Source organism: Scyliorhinus torazame, chromosome 2 (genome assembly GCF_047496885.1).
Source record: "Scyliorhinus torazame isolate Kashiwa2021f chromosome 2, sScyTor2.1, whole genome shotgun sequence".
NCBI classification, from domain to species: Eukaryota; Metazoa; Chordata; class Chondrichthyes; order Carcharhiniformes; family Scyliorhinidae; genus Scyliorhinus; species Scyliorhinus torazame.
In genome coordinates this window covers 396,358,663-396,381,559 of record NC_092708.1, presented here as the reverse complement: position 1 = coordinate 396,381,559, position 22,897 = coordinate 396,358,663, and the positions used below count along the sequence as shown (strand labels likewise).

The following is a 22,897-nucleotide window of genomic DNA, read 5'->3' as shown; positions in this document are numbered from 1 at the left end:
TGTCCAAAAAGGTTAGGTGGGGTTACTGGGTTAAGGGGATTGGGTGGAGGTGTGGGCTTAAGTAGGGTTCTCTTTCCAAGGGCCGGTGCGGACTCGATGGGCCAAATGGCCTCCTTTTGCACTGTAAATTCTATGATTCTAATGAGGGCCACGACTGTAGTCTGAACTGGCAGTTTTGGCAGAATGCTGTGGATCTGAATCGGCTCTCAGATCAGGTTAAAGTTATGGCTCCTGAGCAGATACGGGACATTCCCCGATTGATATGTTATGATGATCTGACGGGCATAAATTAATTCTCGGCATGTGAATGACCCTGGTCAGGCTGGCATTTATTCACCATTCCCTAGTTGAGCTGAGAAGTGATATTTTGGGGGGGGGGGGGGGATAACTTCTTTACGCAGCAGAATACGTTTGGAAGAAGAGGAAGGATGGCAAGTAGCAGGTTTGGTGGATTGGCCTTGATCAATTGCCCCTTGGTGTCCGAAGATGTGTAGGTTCGGTGGATTGGCCTCGATCAATGCACGGGGTTTCAGGGATAGAGCGGGGGAGTGGGTCTCGTTAGAGCCCTTTTTCGGATGGTTGCCGCAGACTCGATGGGCCGAATGGCTTCCTTCTGCACTAGGGATTCTATGCCTGAATTCTGATCAGACACTCCAGTGCATTACTGAGCACTTCAGACTGTTTCAGCGGGGTTAGAAGCTACAGGTTGTCAGTGCGCTTGTACAACGGGTTTCTGGTGAGGTATTCTTAAGGTGGTCTAATGGTCTGGATTCACAGGAGATGCAGTTGTTTTCTAAACACCGCGTTGACAAATTGTTCTTTCCAGATTAACCAGTATTAACGCGGGGAAACTGGCTCGAGGAGACCTGGGCGATTGCTTCATACCCTGTACACCCAATGGCTGCCTGGAGCTGATTAAACAGACAGGTAGGGACAGCGTCTGATTGGTGAGGAAATGGGGAGCAGGAGCCATGCCTGCTCTGACATCCACTAAGATCACAACTGCATTGTTACATGAACTTTCCCACAGACCCCAGAGCCCTGATTCTCAAGTCATGTTGAGCTCAGTCTGAAATATTTTCAGCACCTCCGGAACTACAGCGCTCGCAGTAAAAAAATAAATTCCAAAGATTTGATACAAAAATGAGACGTTTCTCCTTATCCCAGTTCTTTATCCTGAGCTTGTCACCCCCTAGTTCAGATTCCATGTTGGTGCTTATTGTCTACACGAGCTTCATTCCATTCTTCCTCCTCTAACTTGTTCAACATAAACCTCTAGTTCTCACTCATGTGCTCAAATACATTTGTTCCAGAATCGCCCTTTTTGATACTTTCCCCAGTGCCTCTATTCTTTTTTCACAATATGGAGACCAGAAGCGTTCACGGGGAGCTTGAATTGGATGAGATTGGGTCAACCCACTGCTCCTGAATATTTATTTTTTAAAACTTTTTGTTAGTCGAGTGTCTTGAGGGTTACAAAATGGTTCTGGAAATGAGAGGCAGGTCAGCCACAATCTAATTCAAATTGCAAAACAGACCCTCCTGTTAACCAGCTTCCTGCTGTTTCTATATTCCTGACGCTGCGTGAGGTGTGCACAGACCATTCAAACCCGGAGCTAATTACTCCAGCCCAAACCTAACCATGCCTGTTAACCACGTGGGTACTTTGTAGCAGAGGTCGTGGGAGAGTGGTGACTGCAGTTGGTTATTATACTTCCTCATTAAAACTGAGCCTAAAATAATGCAGGTAAATGTTTAACGTTGGCGCGAGTACAATTCCAAACATACAAGACAAAAATTAGAAGAAGAAAGTCTTGTGATTTATAGAATGTCCAGAAGTATCTCGCGCCCCAATGAAATAAAACAAAGAACATGTCACACAATTGCTGGAAAATCACTTTTCCTGATAAATCTGCAGACCTGACATTGGAACACACTTAACGTCGGACACTGAACAGGAGGAGGCCACTTGGCCCCTCGAGCCTGCTCCGCCTTCAATAAGATCGTGGCTGATCTGATTGTACCCTCAACCCCAGGTTCCTGCCCACCCCCCATGGTAACCTTTCACCCCCCTCGTTAATCAAGAATGTATCTCGCTCTGTCTTAAAAATATTCAAAGACTCTGCTTCCCGTTGATTTTTGAGGAAGAGAGTTCCAGAGACTCACCCCCCCTCCCTCTCTGAGAGAAACAAATTCTCTTCATCTCCGTCTTATATGGGGAACCCCTTTATTTGGGGAAAGTGACCCCCTAGGTCTAGATTTTCCGACAAACAGAAACACCTCCTCCACACCCACCCAATGGCAGCGGGGGTTGGTAATGAGAGGATAGCGATTTTAAACTACTTGGCAAAAGAATCTAGAGGGCGGTTAGGAGAAATTATTTCATAATCTTTATCAGTGTCACAAGTAGGCTTACATTAACACTGCAACGAAGTTACTGTGAAAATCCCCTCGTCGACACATTCCGGCGCCTGTTCGGGTACACAGAGGGAGAATTCAGAATGTCCAAATTACACAGCGGTTGTTGTGATCTGGAACGCACTTGTTTGACAGAAGCAGATTCTACTTCCAAAAGTATCTTGCATAAATATTTAAGAAGGAAAATTTGAGGTTAATTGGATATCTTTTTCAAAGAGCCGACACAGGTACAGTGGACTCGGACAGCCTACTGTGGCGTATGATTCTAATGTTTTAGGCGCTGTTTCCAAAACGGTATTAATTTAGAACAAAGAACAAAACAGCACAGGAACAGGCCCTTCGGCCCTCCAAGCCTGTACCGGTCATGATGCCAACCTTGGCCAAAACCCTCAGCACTTCCTTGTGCCGTATCCCTCTATACCCGTCCTATCCATGTGTTTGTCAAGATGCCTTTTGAACGCCGTTAATGTATCTGCTTCTACAACCTCCCCTGGCTACACGTTCCAGGCACTCACCACCCTCTGTGTAAAAACACGGCTGGCTTCTAACACTGAATGCTCTGCTATCGCAGGTGTGAAGCTGGCTGGATCTCGGGCTGTCGTTATTGGAAGGAGCAAGATTGTTGGTGCTCCCATGCGTGACCTCCTGGTGTCAAACCATGCCACCGTAACCACGTGCCATTCTAAGACAGTTGACCTCCAGGGAGAGGTAAGGGAGTCTGCTGCCGTCGGCGATAGCGAGGACCAAATAAACTTGCGTGCACAAAATCTTCCCATTCTCAGCTGAGGGGGCTGGGGGAGAGTGGGTGAAGAGTCTTGTCTTGGAAGAGCTGATGAGGTTGTGCCTGACACTGATGGGCATGTTGGGGGTAAGTGATTCAAAGGGATAAAGGTTGTGGGTGACGCAGGCCACATCTCTTGCCCATTGCCGGTTGACCTGAGGAGGTGGTGACCTGCCTTCTTGAACCACTCCCATCTTTGTCGCAATGTTGTTTCCCTGTAAGGTGTTGGGTAGAGAAATGTGCAGCGAAGTTTGCAGCGAAGTTTAACGCCACAGTATCGCAGAATTGGTACAGTATCGAAGGAGGCCATTCGGCCCATCGTGTCTGCACCAGCTCTCCGAATGAGCAACTCGTCCAGTACCACTCACCCGCCTTCTCCCCGTAACCCTGCACTTTCTTCCTTTTCAGATAACATCTAATTCCCTTTTCATTTGTTGTGGATGAACCAGCCTCCACCACACTCTCGGGCAGTGGGTTCCAAACCCCAATCACTCGCCGTGTGAAGGAGATTTCTCCTCGTATCACTTTTGTGCCTTTTACCAGTTACTTTAAATCTGTGCCCTCCTGTTCCTGATCCTTTCACAACCCCGGGAAGCTGGTGTTAGCTCCGCGTAGCATCTGAGGGGAAGGCCCGGCCAGATTGGGTGCCTGTCCGGCCCTTGACTAAGCAGCGTTGGGCCTCCCCCTGGGATTCGGGGACACGGGGACTGGAATGCTACGCTCTCCCAAGAGCTGACAGCCACTTGGGATACTGGCAGCTCTCCATCACGAGCAGGGGTGGTGGCGGCTGTCGGTAAGGCAGCCAGGGCGAGGCCTCGGATTGTAGAGTGGGATCCAGGTCACGGGGGGGGGGAGGTGGGTGTGCCGGGTGTGCCTTTCAGTCCCAATTTCCTTCCCTCCCATCAGGCACTACAGTTTCATTTCAACGGAACCCCCTCCCTTTCCCAGTGCCCTTCAGAGGAATTGGTAATTCTGTGACACTTGCACTGAATCCCTGAGCCACGGGATTCCAGTGAGCTCGGGGACAATTTGTTAGCCGTGGGTGTGTGTGATTCCGCCTTGAGCCTGTTCCCACCTCCAAATAAATCGCAGGAGGTTTTCCCCACTGCCAGGCACTCTGTCTTGAGTAGGCGAGCCCAGATGCTACGTTTCAGCCCGCGAGGGACTGCAATGACTCCAGCCCCCGGTGTCTGTTGATAAACAGTGTTTGAGTAATTCCACCACAAGGTGGCATCAGCAAGCTGATTTCTGTGAATCGTCAGCTGGCACGACTAATGGATTTATTTGGCAATCTGTTTGCATTTTTCCCCTTTCCATCCCACCCCTCTCACATAACTAATTATTTCCTTCTTAAAATAAGGTGCGCCTCTCAGTCCATCAACATTTTCATCCTAGTGTTCAAATTCCTCTAATGCCTCGATCCCTGTAACCTCCTTCAGCCCTATAACCCCCCGCACCCTCAGCACCTGTGACCGCCGTGCTCCTCCGGTGTTCTTGTGGCCTTCCCCACTTCCTTCATTTGCTATTGGTGGCCATGCCTTCCGCAAATCAGGGTAACTACTCTCCCCAAACCTCTCCAGCCCTCTCTCTGCTGCTTTGAAGTTGCTCATTAAAAGTGACCTCTTTGACCAAGACCTTTGTTTGCTCCTTAGTCCTAATATCTGCGTATGCGCCTCAGAGTCACAGAATTGTTACAGGGCAGAAAGACGGCATTCGGCCCCTCCTGTCTGCACCCACAAGTGTGGATGTTTCCTGGCAACACTCCTGCGATGCACCTTCAGACATTTTACGGCAGTAATGGCTATAGAAATGTGCGTTCTTTTTGTTGACGGGAGCTGAAAATGGTTAGACGGTAAATTGCCATCTATCTCTGCCTACCTGCAAGACCAGGTCCGATCACAGGAGTCACCCGAGTCAGATCAACGGGCAGCTAACTGCATGATTTTTCACCCCATGCTCCCGATCTGAAAGCTCTATCTTTGTCTTTAGGTTGGGAGGGCGGACATTCTGGTGGTTGGAGCTGGAAAAGCTGAAATGGTGAAAGGAAATTGGATCAAACCTGGAGCTGTCGTCATCGACTGTGGGATAAACCACATTCCCGGTGAGGGCAGGGGTCTGGGTGTGAAAATAATTTGTGTGTGTGTGTGGGGGGGGGGTTTACTTCTCTTCGGTCATCACCGTCAGTCCCCCGAAGCAACGATGACGTCCGCTGGAGTTGGTGACCTGCGTGTCCTCTGGCAACTCGGCTGGACAATCCTGGGGCCGCAGGTCTTTGAGCAGAGAGGACAATAGTTGCCCTGTGAGTGGGGCAGCTCTCGAGCCAGGGATCTGCTCTCCTTCCCTTTTGGTGAAGTGATGAAAATGAAAATCGCTTATTGTCACAAGTAGGCTTCAAATGAAGTTCCTGTGAAAAGCCCCTAGTCGCCACAATCCGGCGCTTGTTCGGGGAGGCAGGTACGGGAATTGAACCGTGCTGCTGACCTGCCTTGGTCTGCTTTAAAAGCCAGTGATTTAGCCAGTGTGCTAAACCAGCCCCTGAGGGCCATTGAGCTCTCTCTAAACTACCTCCACCTCCTTCTTCATGGCCCATTAGATAGAAAGATCTTGCACATCTAGAATGGAAACAGGGCACCGCCAAAGTGCTTCCCAGCCATGTAAGTACTTCTGAAGCATAGTCACTGTTGTCATTCAGGAAACACAGAAGCTAATTTGTGCACCGCAATCTCCCACAAACAGCAGTTAAATAATGACCAGATAATCTCTCTTTCTGATGTTGATTGAGAAATTGGCTAGGATGCCAGAAGGATCTTCGCAAATAGTAGCCATACTAGTTGCATAAATTTCTTAATCCATGAATTTGTATCTCTGCGTTTGAGCTCATCTAAAACTCAGCTGCCCCTGCTCTAAGTTGCACCAAGTCCCATTCACCCATCGCTCTGCGCACCGACTGACACCGACTTCAACCCAGCGGCGCCTCGATTTACATCCTAAAGTTCTTAAATCCCTCCCTTGCATCACCTCTGAAACCTCCTCCAGCCTGCCAATGTCCCATGGAGCACTTTGGGACGTTTTACTGAGTTGATGGCACTACATAAACAAATGGCGCTGTTAAGAACATAAGAACTAGGAACAGGAGTCGGCCATCTGGCCCCTCGAGCCTGCTCCGCCATTCAATGAGATTATGGCTGATCTTTGTGGACTCAGCTAGGTGCCGGCCGAGGCCACTCGCCTGCCGAGGAGTCCGATGAGCACCGCGATCCACAGGAAGGGCCCGGCGCGCGTCCAGAGTCGCCACCGCCCCGGAGGGCGGCGCCTCGTCCAGCCGCAGCACGTGCCCAGCCCCACTTCGCACCCCAGCCCGACCGACCCAGCCCTTAGAGCCAATCCTTATCCCGAAGTTAAATAGAATTACACAGAAACGGGCTATTTGGCCAAACTGGCCCAAGCTGACGTTTATGCTCCACATGAGCTTCCTCCCATTCCTCACCAAATGTATATCCTGCCTCTTTTCTCCCTCGTTTATTTTTCAAGCTTCCCCTGAAACGCCCCTCGGCTCTTGAGTGTGTGTTGGAAGGATTTGTAGATTGATAATCAACCAATTTGCCCCTGTTATGAACGCACATTCCTTGGCCACCGGGTTCTGGAGTGGGACTCTAACCTGGCACTTCTGGCTCAGGCAGGACTGCTCCCCACTCTGCCTCGATTGTGTTCGGATCAAGATAAATAGTTTTTTGGTACTCGGGCCGGAACGTGGAGCTGAGTCCACAAAAGATCAGCCATGATCTCATTGAATGGTGGAGCAGGCTCGAGGGGCCAGGTGGCCGACTCCTGCTCCTAGTTCTTATGTTCTTTTGATCCCAGATGGGAACCCAACTATTTTCAATTTGCTGCTGCTCCACAGAAGTGATAACACTGACCAAAAAGTATCTTTAATGTTTAAACGCACCTTCATTCATCACAGAATTATCCACATTAGCAATAAGGAAAAAGTTTTGCAGTTTACAGTTATAACAGTACTCAAGTAAAAGAAGAAACCTTACTTCGTAAACCTGCCACTATATTCCAATTAAGCAAATCAATACCTATTAAATGCCGCTCATTAATAAAGTTAATAACCAAGGTTTTACTTTTCTCTGTGAAGAATCTTTGCAGAAAGAACCTAGTGGGCAGCACGGTGGCAGAGTGGTTAGCACTGCTGCCTCACAGCTCCAGGGACCCGGGTTCAATTCTGGCCTCGGCCAACTGTGTGGAGTTTGCATGTTCTCCCCGTGTCTGCGTGGGTTTCCTCCAGGTGCTCCGGTTTCCTGCCACAGTTCAAAGATGTGCAGGTTAGGTGGATAGGCCATGCTAAATTGCCTCTTAGTGTTCAAAAGGTAAGGTGGGGTTATGGGTGGAGCCATGGGCTGTAAGGTGCCCTTTCCAAGGGCCTGTGCAGACTCGATGGGCCAAATGGCCTTCTGCACTGTAAATAATTATTTACGGACCAAACTGAAACACCTCTGTTCAGATGAGAGTTCTACGACCTACTGACTCTTGAGACAGTCCTGGCTCCTCCCATTAACAATATCATCTGTACCCAAAGCACAAGGCATTCTCTTGTATCTTCTTGCAAGATGTCCCTTGAATTGTTTAGCCAGGACCAAACTCAATACCCCTCATAAATTATCTGCACCCAAGGGGTCCTTCAAACTTAAACAATATTCCATTAGCTAGCTATCTGTAATCAAGTAAATAGTTCCCCAGATCTATTAGTGGAACACTTCACTTGCAAATCAATGATTATCTCACTTTTATGACACCTTAATTGCCGCTGTAGTAGTTATACTGTCTATGTATTTTAGCCAGGTTTTAGTAACATTACTGCAAAAAATATGACTTCTTACATTCCTCACAGTTGAGTGTCAGTTATTAATTGTATGAATCCCGCGAGTCCTGGTTATCTTCTCCCCTCACTAGTACCAATGTTGATGTAACTTTGCCCACTGTTTGGTTTCAGACAGCACAAAGGCAAGTGGAAAGCGTGTGGTTGGCGATGTGGCTTACAGTGAGGCCAAGCAGGTAGCTTCGTACATCACCCCTGTGCCTGGTGGAGTGGGACCGATGACTGTCTGTATGCTGATGGCCGTGAGTCCGCTCATCTTATTAATCTGACCTTTGGGAGAGATTGGTTCAGGGAGAGAATCGGCCACCTCTGCGAGGGCCAGTGTGCAAGCCCAGAGTGAAATTCACGGTTTATTTGTGGCAATCGCGTAGACTCTAGCTCCTTCACGGAGACGACACGAGGCAGCGGTTTAAAAACTTTACCCAGAGAGTAGTGAGAATGTGGAACACGCTACCAGGGAGTGGTTGGTGCAAATAACTCAGGGGAAGCTGGATGAACACACAAAATAGAATGGTCTTTATTATTGTCACAAGTAGGCTTACTTTTTTAAAAACAAATTAGAGTGCCCAATTCATTTTTTCCAATTAAGGGTCAATTTAGCGTGGCCAATCCACCTACTCTGCACATCTTTGGGTTGTGGGGGCGAAACCCACGCAAACACGGGGAGAATGTGCAAACTCCACACGGACAGTGACCCAGAGCCAGGATCGGACCTGGGACCTCAGCGCCGTGAGACTGCAGTGCTAACCACTGCACCACCGTGCTGCCTCCAAGTAGGCTTACATTAACACTGCAATGAAGTTACAGTGAAAATCCCCTAGTCGCCACATTCCGGCGCCTGTTTGGGTACACAGAGGGAGAATTCAGAATGTCCAATTCACCTAACAGCACATCTTTGGACTGTGGGAGGAAACCCACGCAGACACGGGGAGAACGTGCAGACTCCGCACAGACAGTGACCCAAGCGAGAATCTAACCTGGAGCCCTGGCGCTGTGAAGCAACAGTACTAACCACTGTGCTACCGTGCCATACCGTGCACATGAGGGAGAAAAGATTAGGAAGTTCTGCTTCTAAGGGTTAAATGAATTAAATAGAATGGGAGGAGGCTGGTGAGGAGCGTAAACACCGGTTTAGACCAGATCGGTTGTGCTGAAAGACCTGTTTCTGTGCTGATGTTTAATGAAAGCCGTGTAGGTAAAGTTCCCCACAACACTTTGTATTGCAAAACATCATAACCTCTGATAGACATTGTCTTGCAAGACGTTATTGATCACTCGACCTATCCTCTGGAGTATCCAGTATTTGTACTGTAACAACCCAGGGCACCGCCTAATTGAGCCGCTAATTTCTCGGCGACTTTCCGACTAACTCTACTCCCTCTCCTGTGGTGCAGATATCGCCACTGCCCTGACGCACAATTTCAATCGCCATCATCATTGCCCAGCACTGGGCAAATGCTAGAGTGCTGGCACAGCTCGGAGAGTCAAAAGAGGTCTACAGCACAGGGAAGGCCCATCGCATCTGCACTGGGCCCAGAAGTTTATTGTTTCCCTTCCCCCCCCCCCCCCCCCACCCCCCCCCCCCCCCCCCCCCCCCACCCACCCGCCATTCATTCCTCTCTCCTACCCAACCTAGAACAACTGCATTGTACCAATACTGTGCATGCCTATTAACGGTCTGTGCTTCCAATGGAGTTGTTCTAGCTAGAGTTAGTTTTTGAGTTGTCCAGTTGGAGTGGATAGCAGAGTGCACTGGCAGCTGAGAGTACATTCAGCAACAAGGAGCAGTAGCTGAAGAGAAGGATACGGGCATGTTCATAAAAGCACCAAGCACAGATTCAGCCCTTTGTGTCTGTACTAGCTGGTAGAAAGTCTATTAGCCCCACTCCCTGGTCCTTCCTCAGAACCCTGCCTATTATTGGCTCGAGGGGCCAAATGGCCTACACCTGTCTTACGGACAAGTGCTTGTGCCTGCTCTGTTCACTCTGTGGTTGAGTAAACTGCGTCTTGAAGTTTCGAGCCTACAATCTCGGATAGTCCCAGAAGGGATCTCCAGTGTACAGCTGATGGCTGGTTTCGGCCCTCTGAGCCTGCGGGGTACTGCGTCTGTCTGTACGTGTGTGGTGAGGCACGAATCTCGCAGGTGGCCTGTCGCACCTCACTGGGCTCTCAAGATGAGTGGGCTTCCCGGGTGGGGTATTGGGAGGCTGCTGTTTCCTGTGACACCGTTTGAAGAGGAGGGTGGTCAGGGTAGACCTTTACAAAAGAAAAGACCACAGTGCAGAACTTCCTGTGTTGATGGAAATGGTATTCTTGACTCTGTGACAGAACACGGTGGCGGGTGCAAAACGCTACTTGGAGAAGAGCAAGCCGGGCAAGTGGCCCATTCACTACACAAAGCTTAACCGTGTGGAGCCGGTGCCCAGGTAGGTGTGCGAGCTCTCTCCGCTCTTATTTACTTTATTCTTCCATGCGATGTGAGTGTCCCTGGCTCGGCCAGCATTTATTCCCCATCCATAAATGTAACTTAATTGAAGCCTACATGTGACAATAAGCGATTATCTCGTACACCTTGCACCGCTGCAGTAACCTTGGATTCTCATCACCGCTAACGGAGATTCTGACACATGCTAGTGGTTACCGGCAGTCCTCCAGCTAGTCACCCAAGTGATAGTGGCTGAGTGGGCAGCACTCTCCCATTTCAGAGTCAGAAGGAGACACGAAACATCCGCTTTAATCGTTCTGCTAACCCAAGGGTTTCACATGAATCACTGAACGGTTCCCCATCCTTGAGAAAATGGTGGTGAGCTGCCTTCTTCATAGAATTTGCAGTGCAGAAGGAGGCCATTCAGCCCATTGAGTCTGCACCAACCCTTGGAAAGAGCACCCTACTCATACCCATGCCTCCACCCTATCCCAGTAACCCCATTTAACCTTTTTGGACACTTAAGAGCAATTTAGCGTGGCCAATCCACCTAACCCGCACATCTTTGGAGTGTGGAAGGAAACGCAGCACCCGGAGGAAACCCACGCAGGCACGGGGAGAAGGTGCAGACAGTGACCCAAGCCAGGAATCGAACCTGGGACCCCTGGAGCTGTGAAGCAATTGGGCTAACCGCTGCAGTCCCTGTGCTGTAGGTACACCCACAGTGCTGTTAGGGAGGGAGTTCAGGGTTTTGCCCCAGCGACAGTAAAGGAACGGCTGATATATTTCCAAGTCCAGGGTGATGAGTGATTTGGAGAGGAACCTGCAGGTGGTGGGGTTCCCAGGTATCTGCTGCTCCTGTCCTTGGTGCAGGTCTGCATGTTTGATCAAAGTTAAAGTGGAAACTGGATTCTGTACAAGCAAATAAATCCATACATTTACTAGCGAGTCTCGTTTGCTCCCCTTTCGAACAATCCGGGACCTCCACAGCGTAGATGGGGAAAAACCGTCTCCTGTGGCAGATGGATAGGGAACCACCGAACACAGATTTTAAAGTGATTGTCAAAAGAACATGAGAAAGTCTTTGTGCAGCGAGCGGTTAAAAACAGGAATACGTTGCCTGTCAGTGTGGTGAGGTGAGCTAAACCAGTTTTCAAAGGAAAATTGGATAAGCACCAGAAGGGAAGAGGAAACCTACTCTGTGGGGAGGGTGGGGGTGTGGGAATAACTAGATTGCAGAGGGTGGACAGTGGCAGCTTGGCTGAAAGTTCCGTTTCTGTGCTGTAACCGTTCAGTGATTCATGTGAAACCCTTGGGTTAGCAGAACAATTAAAGCGGATGCTTCGTGTCGCCTTCTGACTCTGAAATGGGAGAGTGCTGCCCACTCAGCCACTATCACTTGGGTGACTAGCTGGAGGACTGCCAGTAACCACTGGCATGTGTCAGAATCTCCGTTAGCGGTGATGAGAATCCAAGGTTACTGCAGCGGTGCAAGGTGTACGAGATAATCGCTTATTGTCACAAGTAGGCTTCAATTAAGTTACTGTGAAAAGCCCCTAGTCGCCACATTCCGGCGCCTGTCCGGGGAGGCCGGTATGGTAATTGAACCCGCGCTGCTGGCATTGTTCTGCATTACGAGCCAGCTGTTTAGCCCACTGTGCTAAACCAGGTACCGATGTTTGGGTTTTGTTTTAATTTTGAAAACCCGTTATTTCCCACCAGTGACATTGTGATTTCACGGTCTGGCACACCAAAGCACATCTGCCGCATGGCTAAGGAAGTGGGCTTGTTATCAGATGAAGTGGAACTCTACGGAAAGTCAAAGGCAAAGGTGCTTCTCTCCACGCTCGGGCGGCTGAAGGACCAGCCGGACGGGAAATATGTTGTTGTCACAGGGTACGTACACTGGTCTTAAAATCTCCCGAGTCAAGCCTTTGTTGTGGAGGGGACGCTGGGGGAGGATGAAAAGATATTGGGTGTCTTTCTAAAATGACGTTTTTTTTATTGCAGCATCACCCCCACGCCTCTTGGCGAAGGCAAGAGCACCACCACAATCGGCCTGGCTCAGGCCATTGGCGCCCACCTGGACATCAATGTTTTCGCTTGTGTTCGGCAGCCATCGCAAGGCCCAACCTTTGGCATCAAAGGTAATCTCCATCGCTAGCTTCCTCAACCTACTCCTCCTCCTCCTCCTCCTTCAGCAGTCCCTCGGTTCGAGGATGCCCTGCTTCAGTGGGTTCTGAGATTCCTGGTAAGTCCAGTGTGTCCAGCGGGTGGGAGGGCAGTTGGAGGGTTGGGTAGTTGGGTTGTTTGGAGGTTTATGCACTCCCTCTTGATGCCTCAACGTCACCTCCACACATTTTCAACACCGTCTCTCAATATGTTTGGTGCCTTCCCAAATCAACCGCCTCCATTTTTGTCATTCACAAGCCAGAGTCTCCCAGGAGTCGGTGGGGATGTTTGATCACTTCAGCAACACTTTTTTTTGAACATTTCAACACTTTATTTTTTCATTTGACATCAGTCTCCAAAGCGGCAAGTTTGTTGTGCAAAAACAGTCCATGCAACTCTTGAAAATTCAATAGAAACAGCTTTCAACTTCCTAGCAGTATGCAATTTTAAAAAACTCAATATTAGTTTAAAGAGAGGATATTGTATTGTCCAGAATAGGATGGCATAATATTTTACTGCAGGCTAATTACTGGATGAACCAGGGGCCAAACCAAGAACAGTGAGCACAGTGGCGCTCCAGCTGGGTTGGCACCAGTCTTTTAAGGTTACACAGAAAGCAGTTTGTCTGTCTGATTTTTTTTTTTTTAAAACACGACCCACAAAATGCTAGGCAAGTAAAAATTATAATTGATGGATCGTGTCACAACCCCACCCCCCTCCTCCCCCAGATTGTTAAAGCCCGGCAATCGCTAATGCATGGTATTTTCTGTAACAGCAGACACAAGTTTGAGAAACATTTGTTCACACACGATAATCTCGAAATTGCTAGTGTTTTCCCAATCGGCAGAAACACCGGGGCTATCCCAGGTTATTCTTTGGAAAAGAAAAGTCGAAACAGACACCCTCCCACCCAATAAGGGGGGGGGGGGGGAGAAATCCCACTTCCAAAATTGGACGAAGATAGGCGCCAAGGTAAGGCTTGCCCTGGCGGCCCAGGAGGTTACTGCGGCCAGCCAGGCGGGCGGGAGCACGTTGTGGAGGGAGACTCCAGCATGGAGTCTGTGCGCAAGGTGAATGCGCCATTTTAGAACCACCACAGCAAAAACCGAGGAATGTCAGGGCACAGCACCATCGAATCCCAATACTGGGAAAAGCATGCAAAAACCCAGAGGATAAAATTGCAAGTACGTACTAAGTGCAACTTACCCAAATAGTAAAGAAAAAAATTGTGATTTTTTTTTTTTTTTTTTTTACTTAAACAACTGAATAAACGTTAAGTTATTGTGGCGGAATTAATGAAGGTTCTTTTGAACAATAGCTCTTAAATTTCAGAACATGGCCCCCAGTTGGATTGAAAGCCCCTTTACTGCCATTCTAGACTAGGTGTGTGTGGGTGTGGAGAAGTTAGACAGCGTCCCGAATAAGCAAGATTGAATTCAAGACATTAGACGGCGTTCGCCCCCCAAAACAGTCTCTTCAGAAACAGTTAAGCGACCGATGATCATGACGACCTGGAAAATGTCTGGCTGGCCGCTATCCCCATCTGGAGCTGTAACGTTGGTAGTTGCCGCCACGGGAGTTGCCGCTTCCCTTGTATTCGTATTGCTTGTAGTTGGAGCTGCCGTAGCCGCCTCGTCCGCCACGGCGGTAGCCACCGCCGCCCCACGGCTTCCTCTGTAGCCGCCGTCGCCCGACTTCTTCTCGGCATGGTCCATCCGTTCAGCGCCTTCATGGCGTTCTGCGAGTTCCCGAAGGTGACGAAGCCGCGGGATGTCATGGTGCTCTTACCTTTGATCACTCGAGCATCGACACCGTCGCCGTACTTGAAGAACACCGCCTCCAGGGCCTGCTCGTCTGTATCAAAGCTGAGGCCACCGACAAAGAGCTTTCGGTCGTCGTTCCGATCGGTCATGTTGGTGTTTTGTTGTAAAACACCGCCTGGACACTACCCGCCTGATGTTCCCTTCCTCTGCCCTCTTCAGGAACACTTTGAAGCAATCCCGAAAGCATTCCCGCTGCCTTATTGGGAATCTCCTGCTGCAAACGGGCTCCGAGTGGAGCTTCTGGAGGTGGTGTCAGGCACACGGAACAACATGTCCGGAACATCCCGAGCTTCTTCAGCAAGGTTTCCTCAACCTGCATCCAGTTCTGGGTGTCCGATGTGAATGTGCTGAGTACCTGTCAGATTATTCCAAGTGCGTGTTGGTCCCGTAAAGTGCATTGTTAATGTGTTTATTAATCAGAAACCGTTCTGGATCCCTGCCCCAGGAAGAAAACGGCAAACTCACTCAAGCATTTCATTCACCCTTTGCGCTAGTTTTGATCGCGCCTCTGGTCTGCTCTGGGATGTTTTCCTGCATTAAAGATTCTACAAAAACGATCACTGACTGGGTGGGGCTGAGGGGTGCAGAATCCTCGGACTGTGACCTGACCTTTTGTTTCAGCAGGGAGAGCTCTGCTTGCCCATCAGACAATCTGAGATCCACCTAAACCCTAGACAATCAATGGGGGAATTCCAGAGGATCTGCACGATCATAGAAAGAGGAGCAACCCCTCGGGTCTGTTTCAACAACCACTCCTAGAATCCCTACAGTGCAGAAGGAGGCCATTCGGCCCATCGAGTCTGCACCGGCCCTTGGAAAGAGCACCCGACCTCGGCCCATTCCAGCGCCCCATCCCCATAACCTCACCCAACCTTTTTGGACACGAAGGGCAATTTATCACGGCCAATCCACCTAATCTGCACATCTTTGGACTGTAGGAGGAAACCGGAGCACCCGGAGGAAACCCACACACACACGGGGAGAACGTGCTGACTCCGCACAGACAGTGACCCAAGGTTGGGATTGAACCCAGGTCCCAGGGGCTGAGCAGCAGCAGTGCCAAGCACTTTGCCACCCTACAATACGTTCATAGTTAATCTACACCGAAGAAGGATAAGGGGTTACCCATTTAGAACTGGGATGAGGAGAAATTTGGGCAGCACGGTAGCACAGTGGTTAGCACTGTTGCTTCACAGCACCAAGGTCCCAGGTTCAATTCCCGGCTTGGGTCACTGTCTGTGCTTAGACTGCACGTTCTCCCCGTGTCTGCGTGGGTTTCCTCCGGGTGCTCCGGTTTCCTCCCACAGTCCAAAGATGTGCAGGTTAGGTGGATTGGCCATACTAAATTGCCCCTTGGTATCCAAAAAAAAAATTAGGTGGAGTTACTGGATTATGGGGTAGTGTGGAGGTGTGGGCTTCAGTAGGGTGCTCTTTCAGGGGCCAGTGCAGATTCGATAGGCCGAATGGCCTCCTGCACTGTAAATTCTATGAATTCAATGAAATGTCTTCACTGTGTTGTGAATCTTTGAAATTCTGTACCTCAGAGGCCTATATTCGGTCCTCAGTCATTATATCAAAGATAGATTTTTGTGTCCTAAGGGCATTGTTGGTCATGCGTATAGGGTGGGATGGTGATGTTGTGAGCCATGATGTTAAATGGCGAAGTGGGCTCAGAGGAATGAATAGCCTAATACTGTTTCTATTTCTTATGAAGACAAATCCTTTCCTTTTAATCGAATAATCTCAGAGCTACGAAACCACTGGCCCCATTGACTGCAATCTGTCTGTTGCTGTGTTCCAGGTGGAGCAGCAGGTGGTGGCTATTCCCAGGTTATCCCAATGGAAGAGGTAAGATATCCCTGTGTTAGGATGCTGACTTGCAGCTTTCCATCTCTTGTACCTGAGAAGCCACTCTTCCAAGAATTGGCAAATTCATGGTTCAATTTTAATTACAGAAATATTTGTAATAAAAGACTTGTTATGTTCCCCATGTTTTCAGAATTTGTGTCTGTCCCTTGTGTAGCTGTAACTCCTTTTTCTTTACCCTTTTCATCCCCCCCCCCCCCTTGGGAGCCCAGGAGACATTAAGGATGGATCCTGGTTGTAGGAGTTTTCCTAGTGATGCTCCGAATAGCCCCAGGGAGAGTTTGTCTTCCTTCATCTTTGGAGAGGGTTGAGGTGCAAGCGGAGTGACTCTCCCGTGGAATCTCTACCGTGCAGAAGGAGGGCATTCGGCCCATCGAGTCTGCACCGACCCAAATCCCCCACCCTATTCCTGTAACCCCACCCTAAGGGGGAATTTAGCCAGTCCACCTGACCTGCACATCTTTGGACTGTGGGAGGAAACCGCTGCGCTTGGGGGAAACCCACGCGGATACTGGAGGACATGCAAACTCTATACAGACCGTTACCCGAGGCTGGAATTGAACCCGGGTCCCTGGCACTGTGAGGCTGCAGTGCTAACCACTGTGCCGCCCTGCTTGTAACCAGGTTGCTGAGTAATCCCAAATCTGCAAATGATGCCAACCCCAAAGTAGCCAACTAAGCTCTCTTCTGATATTCCCCTCTATAAAGTCACTGAGCAATCTTCATCCTCACCATTTAATTTTCTCCCCAATATTGTCTCCTTGTCATTAACTTCCCTGGTCTTCCCTCTTCACCATCCCCTCCTTAAAATTGTATCCTTTTTTTGAACCCTCCCCCTTCCCACCCCCTGTTGACATTCAGCTTTGTGAAATGCCCAGTGCTGGGAAGCATTTCTGACCAAGGGACACAACATTTAATCCAGACACTCCTGCTTGCTGCCTCGCAGCTGCTGGTAGAACTGAGATCAGGTACATCGCTGAGCAGAGGGAGAGCTGATCCTGTCTCGGGTAGGCTTTCTGCCGAAGCTATCTCCGTGTTTTTTGTTCTTGCAGTTCAACCTTCACCTGACCGGCGACATCCACGCCATCACTGCAGCCAACAACCTGGTCGCTGCCGCCATCGACGCGCGCATGTTCCACGAGGCCACGCAATCTGACAAGGTATCGTTGCCTTCGAAGACTCTGTCTGCACACAGCGGCGTTGGAAATGAATAATCTGACGCTCTGCCTTTCTCTTGTTGCAGGCTCTGTATGATCGCCTGGTTCCTTCTAATAAAGGAGTCCGGATATTCAGCCAGATTCAGCTGAGGAGACTGCAGGTACGAGTCTAACACCAGAATTGGAACACGAGCAAGGAGCAGGAGGAGACCATTCAGCCCCTCGAGCCTGCTCCACTATTTAATAAGATCATGGCTGATCAGATTGTCACCTCACATCTGCATCCTGCCCACCCCTGATAACCTTTCACCCCTTGCTCATCAAGAATCTATCCACCTCTGCCTTATAAATATTTAAAGATTCTGCTTTCACCCCTTTATAATAATCTTTAATATTGTCACAAGTAGGCTTACATTAACACTGCAATGAAGTGACTGTGAAAAGCCCCTAGTCGCCACATTCCGGCCCCTGTTCGGGTACACACACGGAGAATTCAGAATGTCCAATTCACCTAACAAGCACATCTTCCGGGACTTGTGGGAGGAAACCGGAGCACCCGGAGGAAACCCACGCAGACACTGGGAGAACGTGCAGACTCCACACAGACAGTGACCCAAGCCGGGAATCGAACCTGGGACTCTGGTGCAGTGGAGCAACTGTGCTAACCACTGTGCTACCGTGCCACCCCTTGCAGAAGAGAGCTCCAGAGTTCACGACCCTCTGAGAGAAAAACTTCTGCCTCATCTGTTTAAATGGGCGACCTCTTATTTTTAAACAGTGAACACTGGTTCTAGGTTCTCCCACCAGAGGAAACATCCTCCCCCATCCACCCGGTCAATACCCCTCAGCATCTTGTACGTTTCAATCACGTCACCTCTCACTCTTCTAAAACTCCAGCAGGTACCAGCCGAGTCTGTCTGACCTTTCCTCATAAACAACCCACCCAATCCTGGTATTAGTCTGGTAAACCCTCTCTGAACTGCTTCTGACACATTTACACATTTCCTTAAATAAGGAGACCTTATTTAAGAGACCAGATGTGGTCTCACCAATAAACTGTATAACTGAATCATAATCTCAATACTTTAGCAATCAATTCTGCTCACCACAAGCAATACCATTCTATCAGTTTTTCTAATTACTTGCTGTACCTGGATACCAACCTGTTGTGATTCATGCACTAGGACACCCAGATCCCTCTGCACCTCAGAGCCCGGATTCTCCAATCCTGCGGCCAAGTTCTGACGCCGCTGTTAAAAGTGGCGTCAACGGGCCTCACCTGGCAGCTTTCCATCCCTTCCCAGGGGGCTAGTACAGCGCCAGAGTGGTCTCCGCAGCTCCGGCGGCCGAAAGCCGGCGTGCCACGGCCGGCAGCGTGAGTTTGCGCATGCGCTTGCCACGGCTGGCACGAGTTTGCGCATGCGCGTGGGTTCCCGTCTCCGCGCCGAGGAACATAGGCCCCCACGCAACTACCCTGCCCACCGATCGGTGAGCCCCGATCGCGGGCCACACCACCGTGGAGGACCCAGCCCCCCCCCCCCCCCCCGGGTCGGATACCCCCAACCCCCCACCAGGACGGCCCCCACAGACAGAACTCCGAGGTCCCGCCGGGTAGGACCATACGTAACCCACACCGGCGGGAACTCGGCCCGTCGAGGCCCAGAGAATCGCTGGGGGAGGGGGGGGCACTTTCAACGGCCCCCGACGGCGTAGCGGCGATCCCGCAGGCGCCCGAGAATCGGCAAGCCGGTGTCGTGGCGCGATTCTCAAGCCCCCCCACACCCCCCCCCCCCCCCCCGGGGATTCAACGACCCGACACCGGGTGGGACAATCCCAGCCCAGAGCTCTGCAATTTCTCACCATTTAGATAATGAGCTTGTCTTTTATTCTTCCTGCGAAAATGGACAATTTCACATTTTCACACATATACTCCACTTGCCAGATTTTTACCCACTCACTTAATCTACCTATATCCATTTGTAGCCTCCCTATTTGTAGTCCTCTTCGCAACTTACTTTCCTATCGGAGGAGGCCATTCAGCCCCTCAAGCCTGTTCTGGCATTCAATGAGTGAGATAGCTAATTTGTGAACTAACTCCATATAAATTAACTTTGCCCCATGTCTCTTAACACCTTTGGTTAACAAATCTATCAATTGCTGATTTAAACTCAAAAAGTTGATCCAGTGTCAAGTTCCAAACTTGCGTACAAGTTTTTCCTAATTTCACTCCTGAAAGATCTGGCTGTCTTTTTGGTTATGTCGCTTCCAGGCCTAGTCCTAGACTTCCACCCAGCGGATCTTTGACCTCAACTACTCCTTGCCACAATAACCCCATATCCCTTGATGCCCCTAATCCAGAACATATCAATCTCGGACTTGAAAATACTCAGGTGACTGAGCTCTGGGATAGAGAATGCCAAAACAGAAACTTCTCATCTCAGTCCAGTCAGACCGGGTACTGCCAGGCACAGCCCTCTGGGTGCGAGCAGTTGTCCCTCATTTAACAGTACCTGCACCGTGATTCATCGCATGTCCAGCTCAGCTGGCTAGCTAATCATTACAGTTCTTGATCTGCAATTTTGTTTTTCCCTTCCCCAGAAACTTGGAATTAACAAAACTAAGCCCAATTCACTGACTAATGAAGAAATAGCTAGCTTTGTGAGGCTGGATATTCAACCTGACACCATCACATGGCAACGAGGTATTAAACCACTTCTACCCTGCGGTGTGTTCAAGCGAAACCTTCTGGATGTGATTCATGTTCTTGTGAATACGGTGGCCTCATACACAGCTGGCTGTGTGAGAATTGTGTGTGTCTCTCTTTTTTTTCTCTCTCTCTCTCTCTCTCTCTCTCTCTCTCTCTCTCTCTCTCTCTCTCTCTCTCTCTCTCTCTCTCTCCTTCCCCCCCCCTCTCTCTCTCTCTCTCTCTCTCTCTCTCTCTCTCTCTCTCTCTCCCCCCTCTTTCCCCCCCCCCCCCCCCCCCCCCCCCCCCCCCCGAAGCACAATTGCCTCTCCTGAACCCTTCCTTAACTGTGAACAATATTTTGTCGATACTCCTTCCTGGCTGCACCAGATCACCTGACTGCGACTCTGCACTTACCTGGCTATTGCCTCCCCTCTATTTCCCATTTACTGGCAGGTTTTTCTGTATCCTAGTTTTTTTTTTTTATGTAGCCAGGCATGTGTATCTGAGCATTCTCTGTATCCAGTCACATATTCATCTTGGAATTTATTTCAGGGGTTGGGCAGTGGAACTAGCTACAAATCATCTTTGGAGGGAGCTAGCACAGACTTGATGAGCCGTGTGGCTTTCCGCGCCATAACCATTCTATGCCTCGGCTCTAAATTCTGTAATTCCATCACTAAACCCCTCCACCTCCTCACCTCACTTTCCTGCTTTCAGATCTATCCGTATGACCACCTGACATAAAAACTCCTTTTGTGGCTCGATATTGGATTTTGCTTCTGTCATGTGAGAGCACCTTTAAGAAATGGGTTTTTAATCGAATAGCTGTAGTGGGTGTACCTTTAAGGAATGGGTGTTTATTAGAGAGCTGCAGTGATGTCCGAGAGGGTGAAGCTGGGCTGTCTGTCTGCTTTTACTTTCGTTTTAGGCTGTTTGCTACAGGCTGTGTTTTCGTTTCGATTTGAGAGCTGGCTAGCTGCAGGCAAAGCAAGGAGCTACATAAGGATCTCTCTCTGCAAACTAAAGACTGTCTCCAAATCAATTTGGTGATTTCAAAGTGCTAACTGCTCTCAGTAGAGAATTAAACCTGATCTCTGTTAAAAAGGGTCTTTTGTCTTATGGATGTTAAAAGGAAAGTGTAAGGATTACTTAGCGTGTTGTATTCTTTGGGGGTTGTATTTGAATTAATGGTTGCTAAGATGTTCACTATGTTTTAAAAAGGTTGACTGAGTTAATAAAATAAACATTGTTTTGCTTTAAAAAATACTTTTCCATTTTTGCTGTACCACACCTGTAGAGTGGGCCGTGTGCTCCCCATACCACAATCTATTAAATGTTGTGGATCGGGTGATCTCCATGATACACTTTGGGGTTCCCTAAACCCTGGCCCATAACACTTCATACACTCCTGTGAAGCTCCTTGGGATATCTATCAGATTTTGGGTGCTATTAAAAAAAACAAGTTGTTGTTGTGGCCAGAGCTGAAATTTGGGACTTAATCAGAGAAATCTAACCAGGGTTTTCTTCTCACTCACTCTGTCGCTGCTGCAGTCTGCGATAGAATCTTGCTTTCTGGGGCGACTCGATGGCGCAGTGGTTAGCACTGCTGCCTCACGGCGCTGAGGACCCGGGTTCGAACCCGGCCCTGGGTCACTGTCCGTGTGGAGTTTGCACATTCTTCCCGTGTCTGCGTGGGTCTCACCCCCACAACCCAAAGATGTGCTGGTTAGGTAGATTGGCCACACTAAATTGCCCCTTAATTGGTGGGGGGGGGGGTTGGGTTCTCTAAATTTATATATTTAAAAAATCCTGCTTGCTCCTAAATTGTGATTTTACTGCGAGGAGCATTGGCTTAGCTACTGATTCTGCCTCACAGTGTGATGTGTTCATTCATAAATAAGAAGGGGAAATGCTCAAAAGCTCTGGCAGCAACTGAGCAGAGCGAAACCGAGTTAACGTTGTAGATCAGCGATGTTTTGTCAGCACTGGGACATGCTCGTTCACCGTGTCAGTGTCTCTCACACGCCAATTTTGTGTTTTCAAGTGATGGATACGAACGACAGGTTCCTTAGGAAGATCACGATTGGCCAGTCCAGTACCGAGAAGGGATACACGAGAACGGTAAGCCTTTTAGTTTCTTCCCTCTCCTCACCCTCCTCACGGTGAAAGGCAGGCTCAAGAGAGACCAGCCTGCTCCTTGGGTCGGCCGCCAAATTGTCCATTTCTGTCTGGGTGAGTCATAGGTGGAGCATTTCATGAAGAGGGGGTGTCCCATCATAAATCTCATCGACAGCACAGAAACTGGACTCCAGCCCAACTGTTCTAATGCCAGCATTTATGCTCCACGCAGATGTACACCTCTTCACCTCACTCTATCCGAGTATCCTTCTATCCCTCTCAACCTCGTATTGACTTAGCTTCCCCTTAAAGCTTCCCCTTAAATCTGGCGAGGCGGCTAGGCTTGGGCAGAGTGACAATGTCACTGGACTAATAATCCATGGGCCCAGGCCAATGTTGTGCGGGCACGGGTTCAAATCCCTCCAAGGCAGCTGGCAGAATTTAAATTACATTAATAAATTCAATTAATTTTTTTTAAAAATGAAAGCTAGTTATGATTGTTCAGATTTCCTTCCCAAAAGGAAGTTAGTGCTGTCCTTGCCATGTGTGGCCTACAGCTGACCCCAGGC

The 22,897-nt window shown here is 49.3% G+C and overlaps 1 protein-coding gene across 2 annotated transcripts in view; it reads left to right on the top strand.

Moving 5' to 3' along the window:
* The window catches only part of mthfd1b (methylenetetrahydrofolate dehydrogenase (NADP+ dependent) 1b), a 90,054-nt gene that overhangs the window by 21,316 nt on the left and 45,841 nt on the right, over nucleotides 1–22,897 (top strand). For both annotated transcript variants that reach the window (XM_072494257.1, XM_072494256.1), the window contains exons 6-17: nucleotides 827–927; nucleotides 2,990–3,126; nucleotides 5,189–5,300; nucleotides 8,196–8,323; nucleotides 10,410–10,507; nucleotides 12,229–12,402; nucleotides 12,517–12,653; nucleotides 16,303–16,349; nucleotides 17,420–17,527; nucleotides 17,611–17,685; nucleotides 20,123–20,225; nucleotides 22,255–22,331. In XM_072494257.1, the coding sequence (XP_072350358.1) occupies nucleotides 827–927; nucleotides 2,990–3,126; nucleotides 5,189–5,300; nucleotides 8,196–8,323; nucleotides 10,410–10,507; nucleotides 12,229–12,402; nucleotides 12,517–12,653; nucleotides 16,303–16,349; nucleotides 17,420–17,527; nucleotides 17,611–17,685; nucleotides 20,123–20,225; nucleotides 22,255–22,331 (1,297 nt within the window). The remainder of the gene's footprint in view (nucleotides 1–826; nucleotides 928–2,989; nucleotides 3,127–5,188; nucleotides 5,301–8,195; nucleotides 8,324–10,409; nucleotides 10,508–12,228; nucleotides 12,403–12,516; nucleotides 12,654–16,302; nucleotides 16,350–17,419; nucleotides 17,528–17,610; nucleotides 17,686–20,122; nucleotides 20,226–22,254; nucleotides 22,332–22,897) is intronic.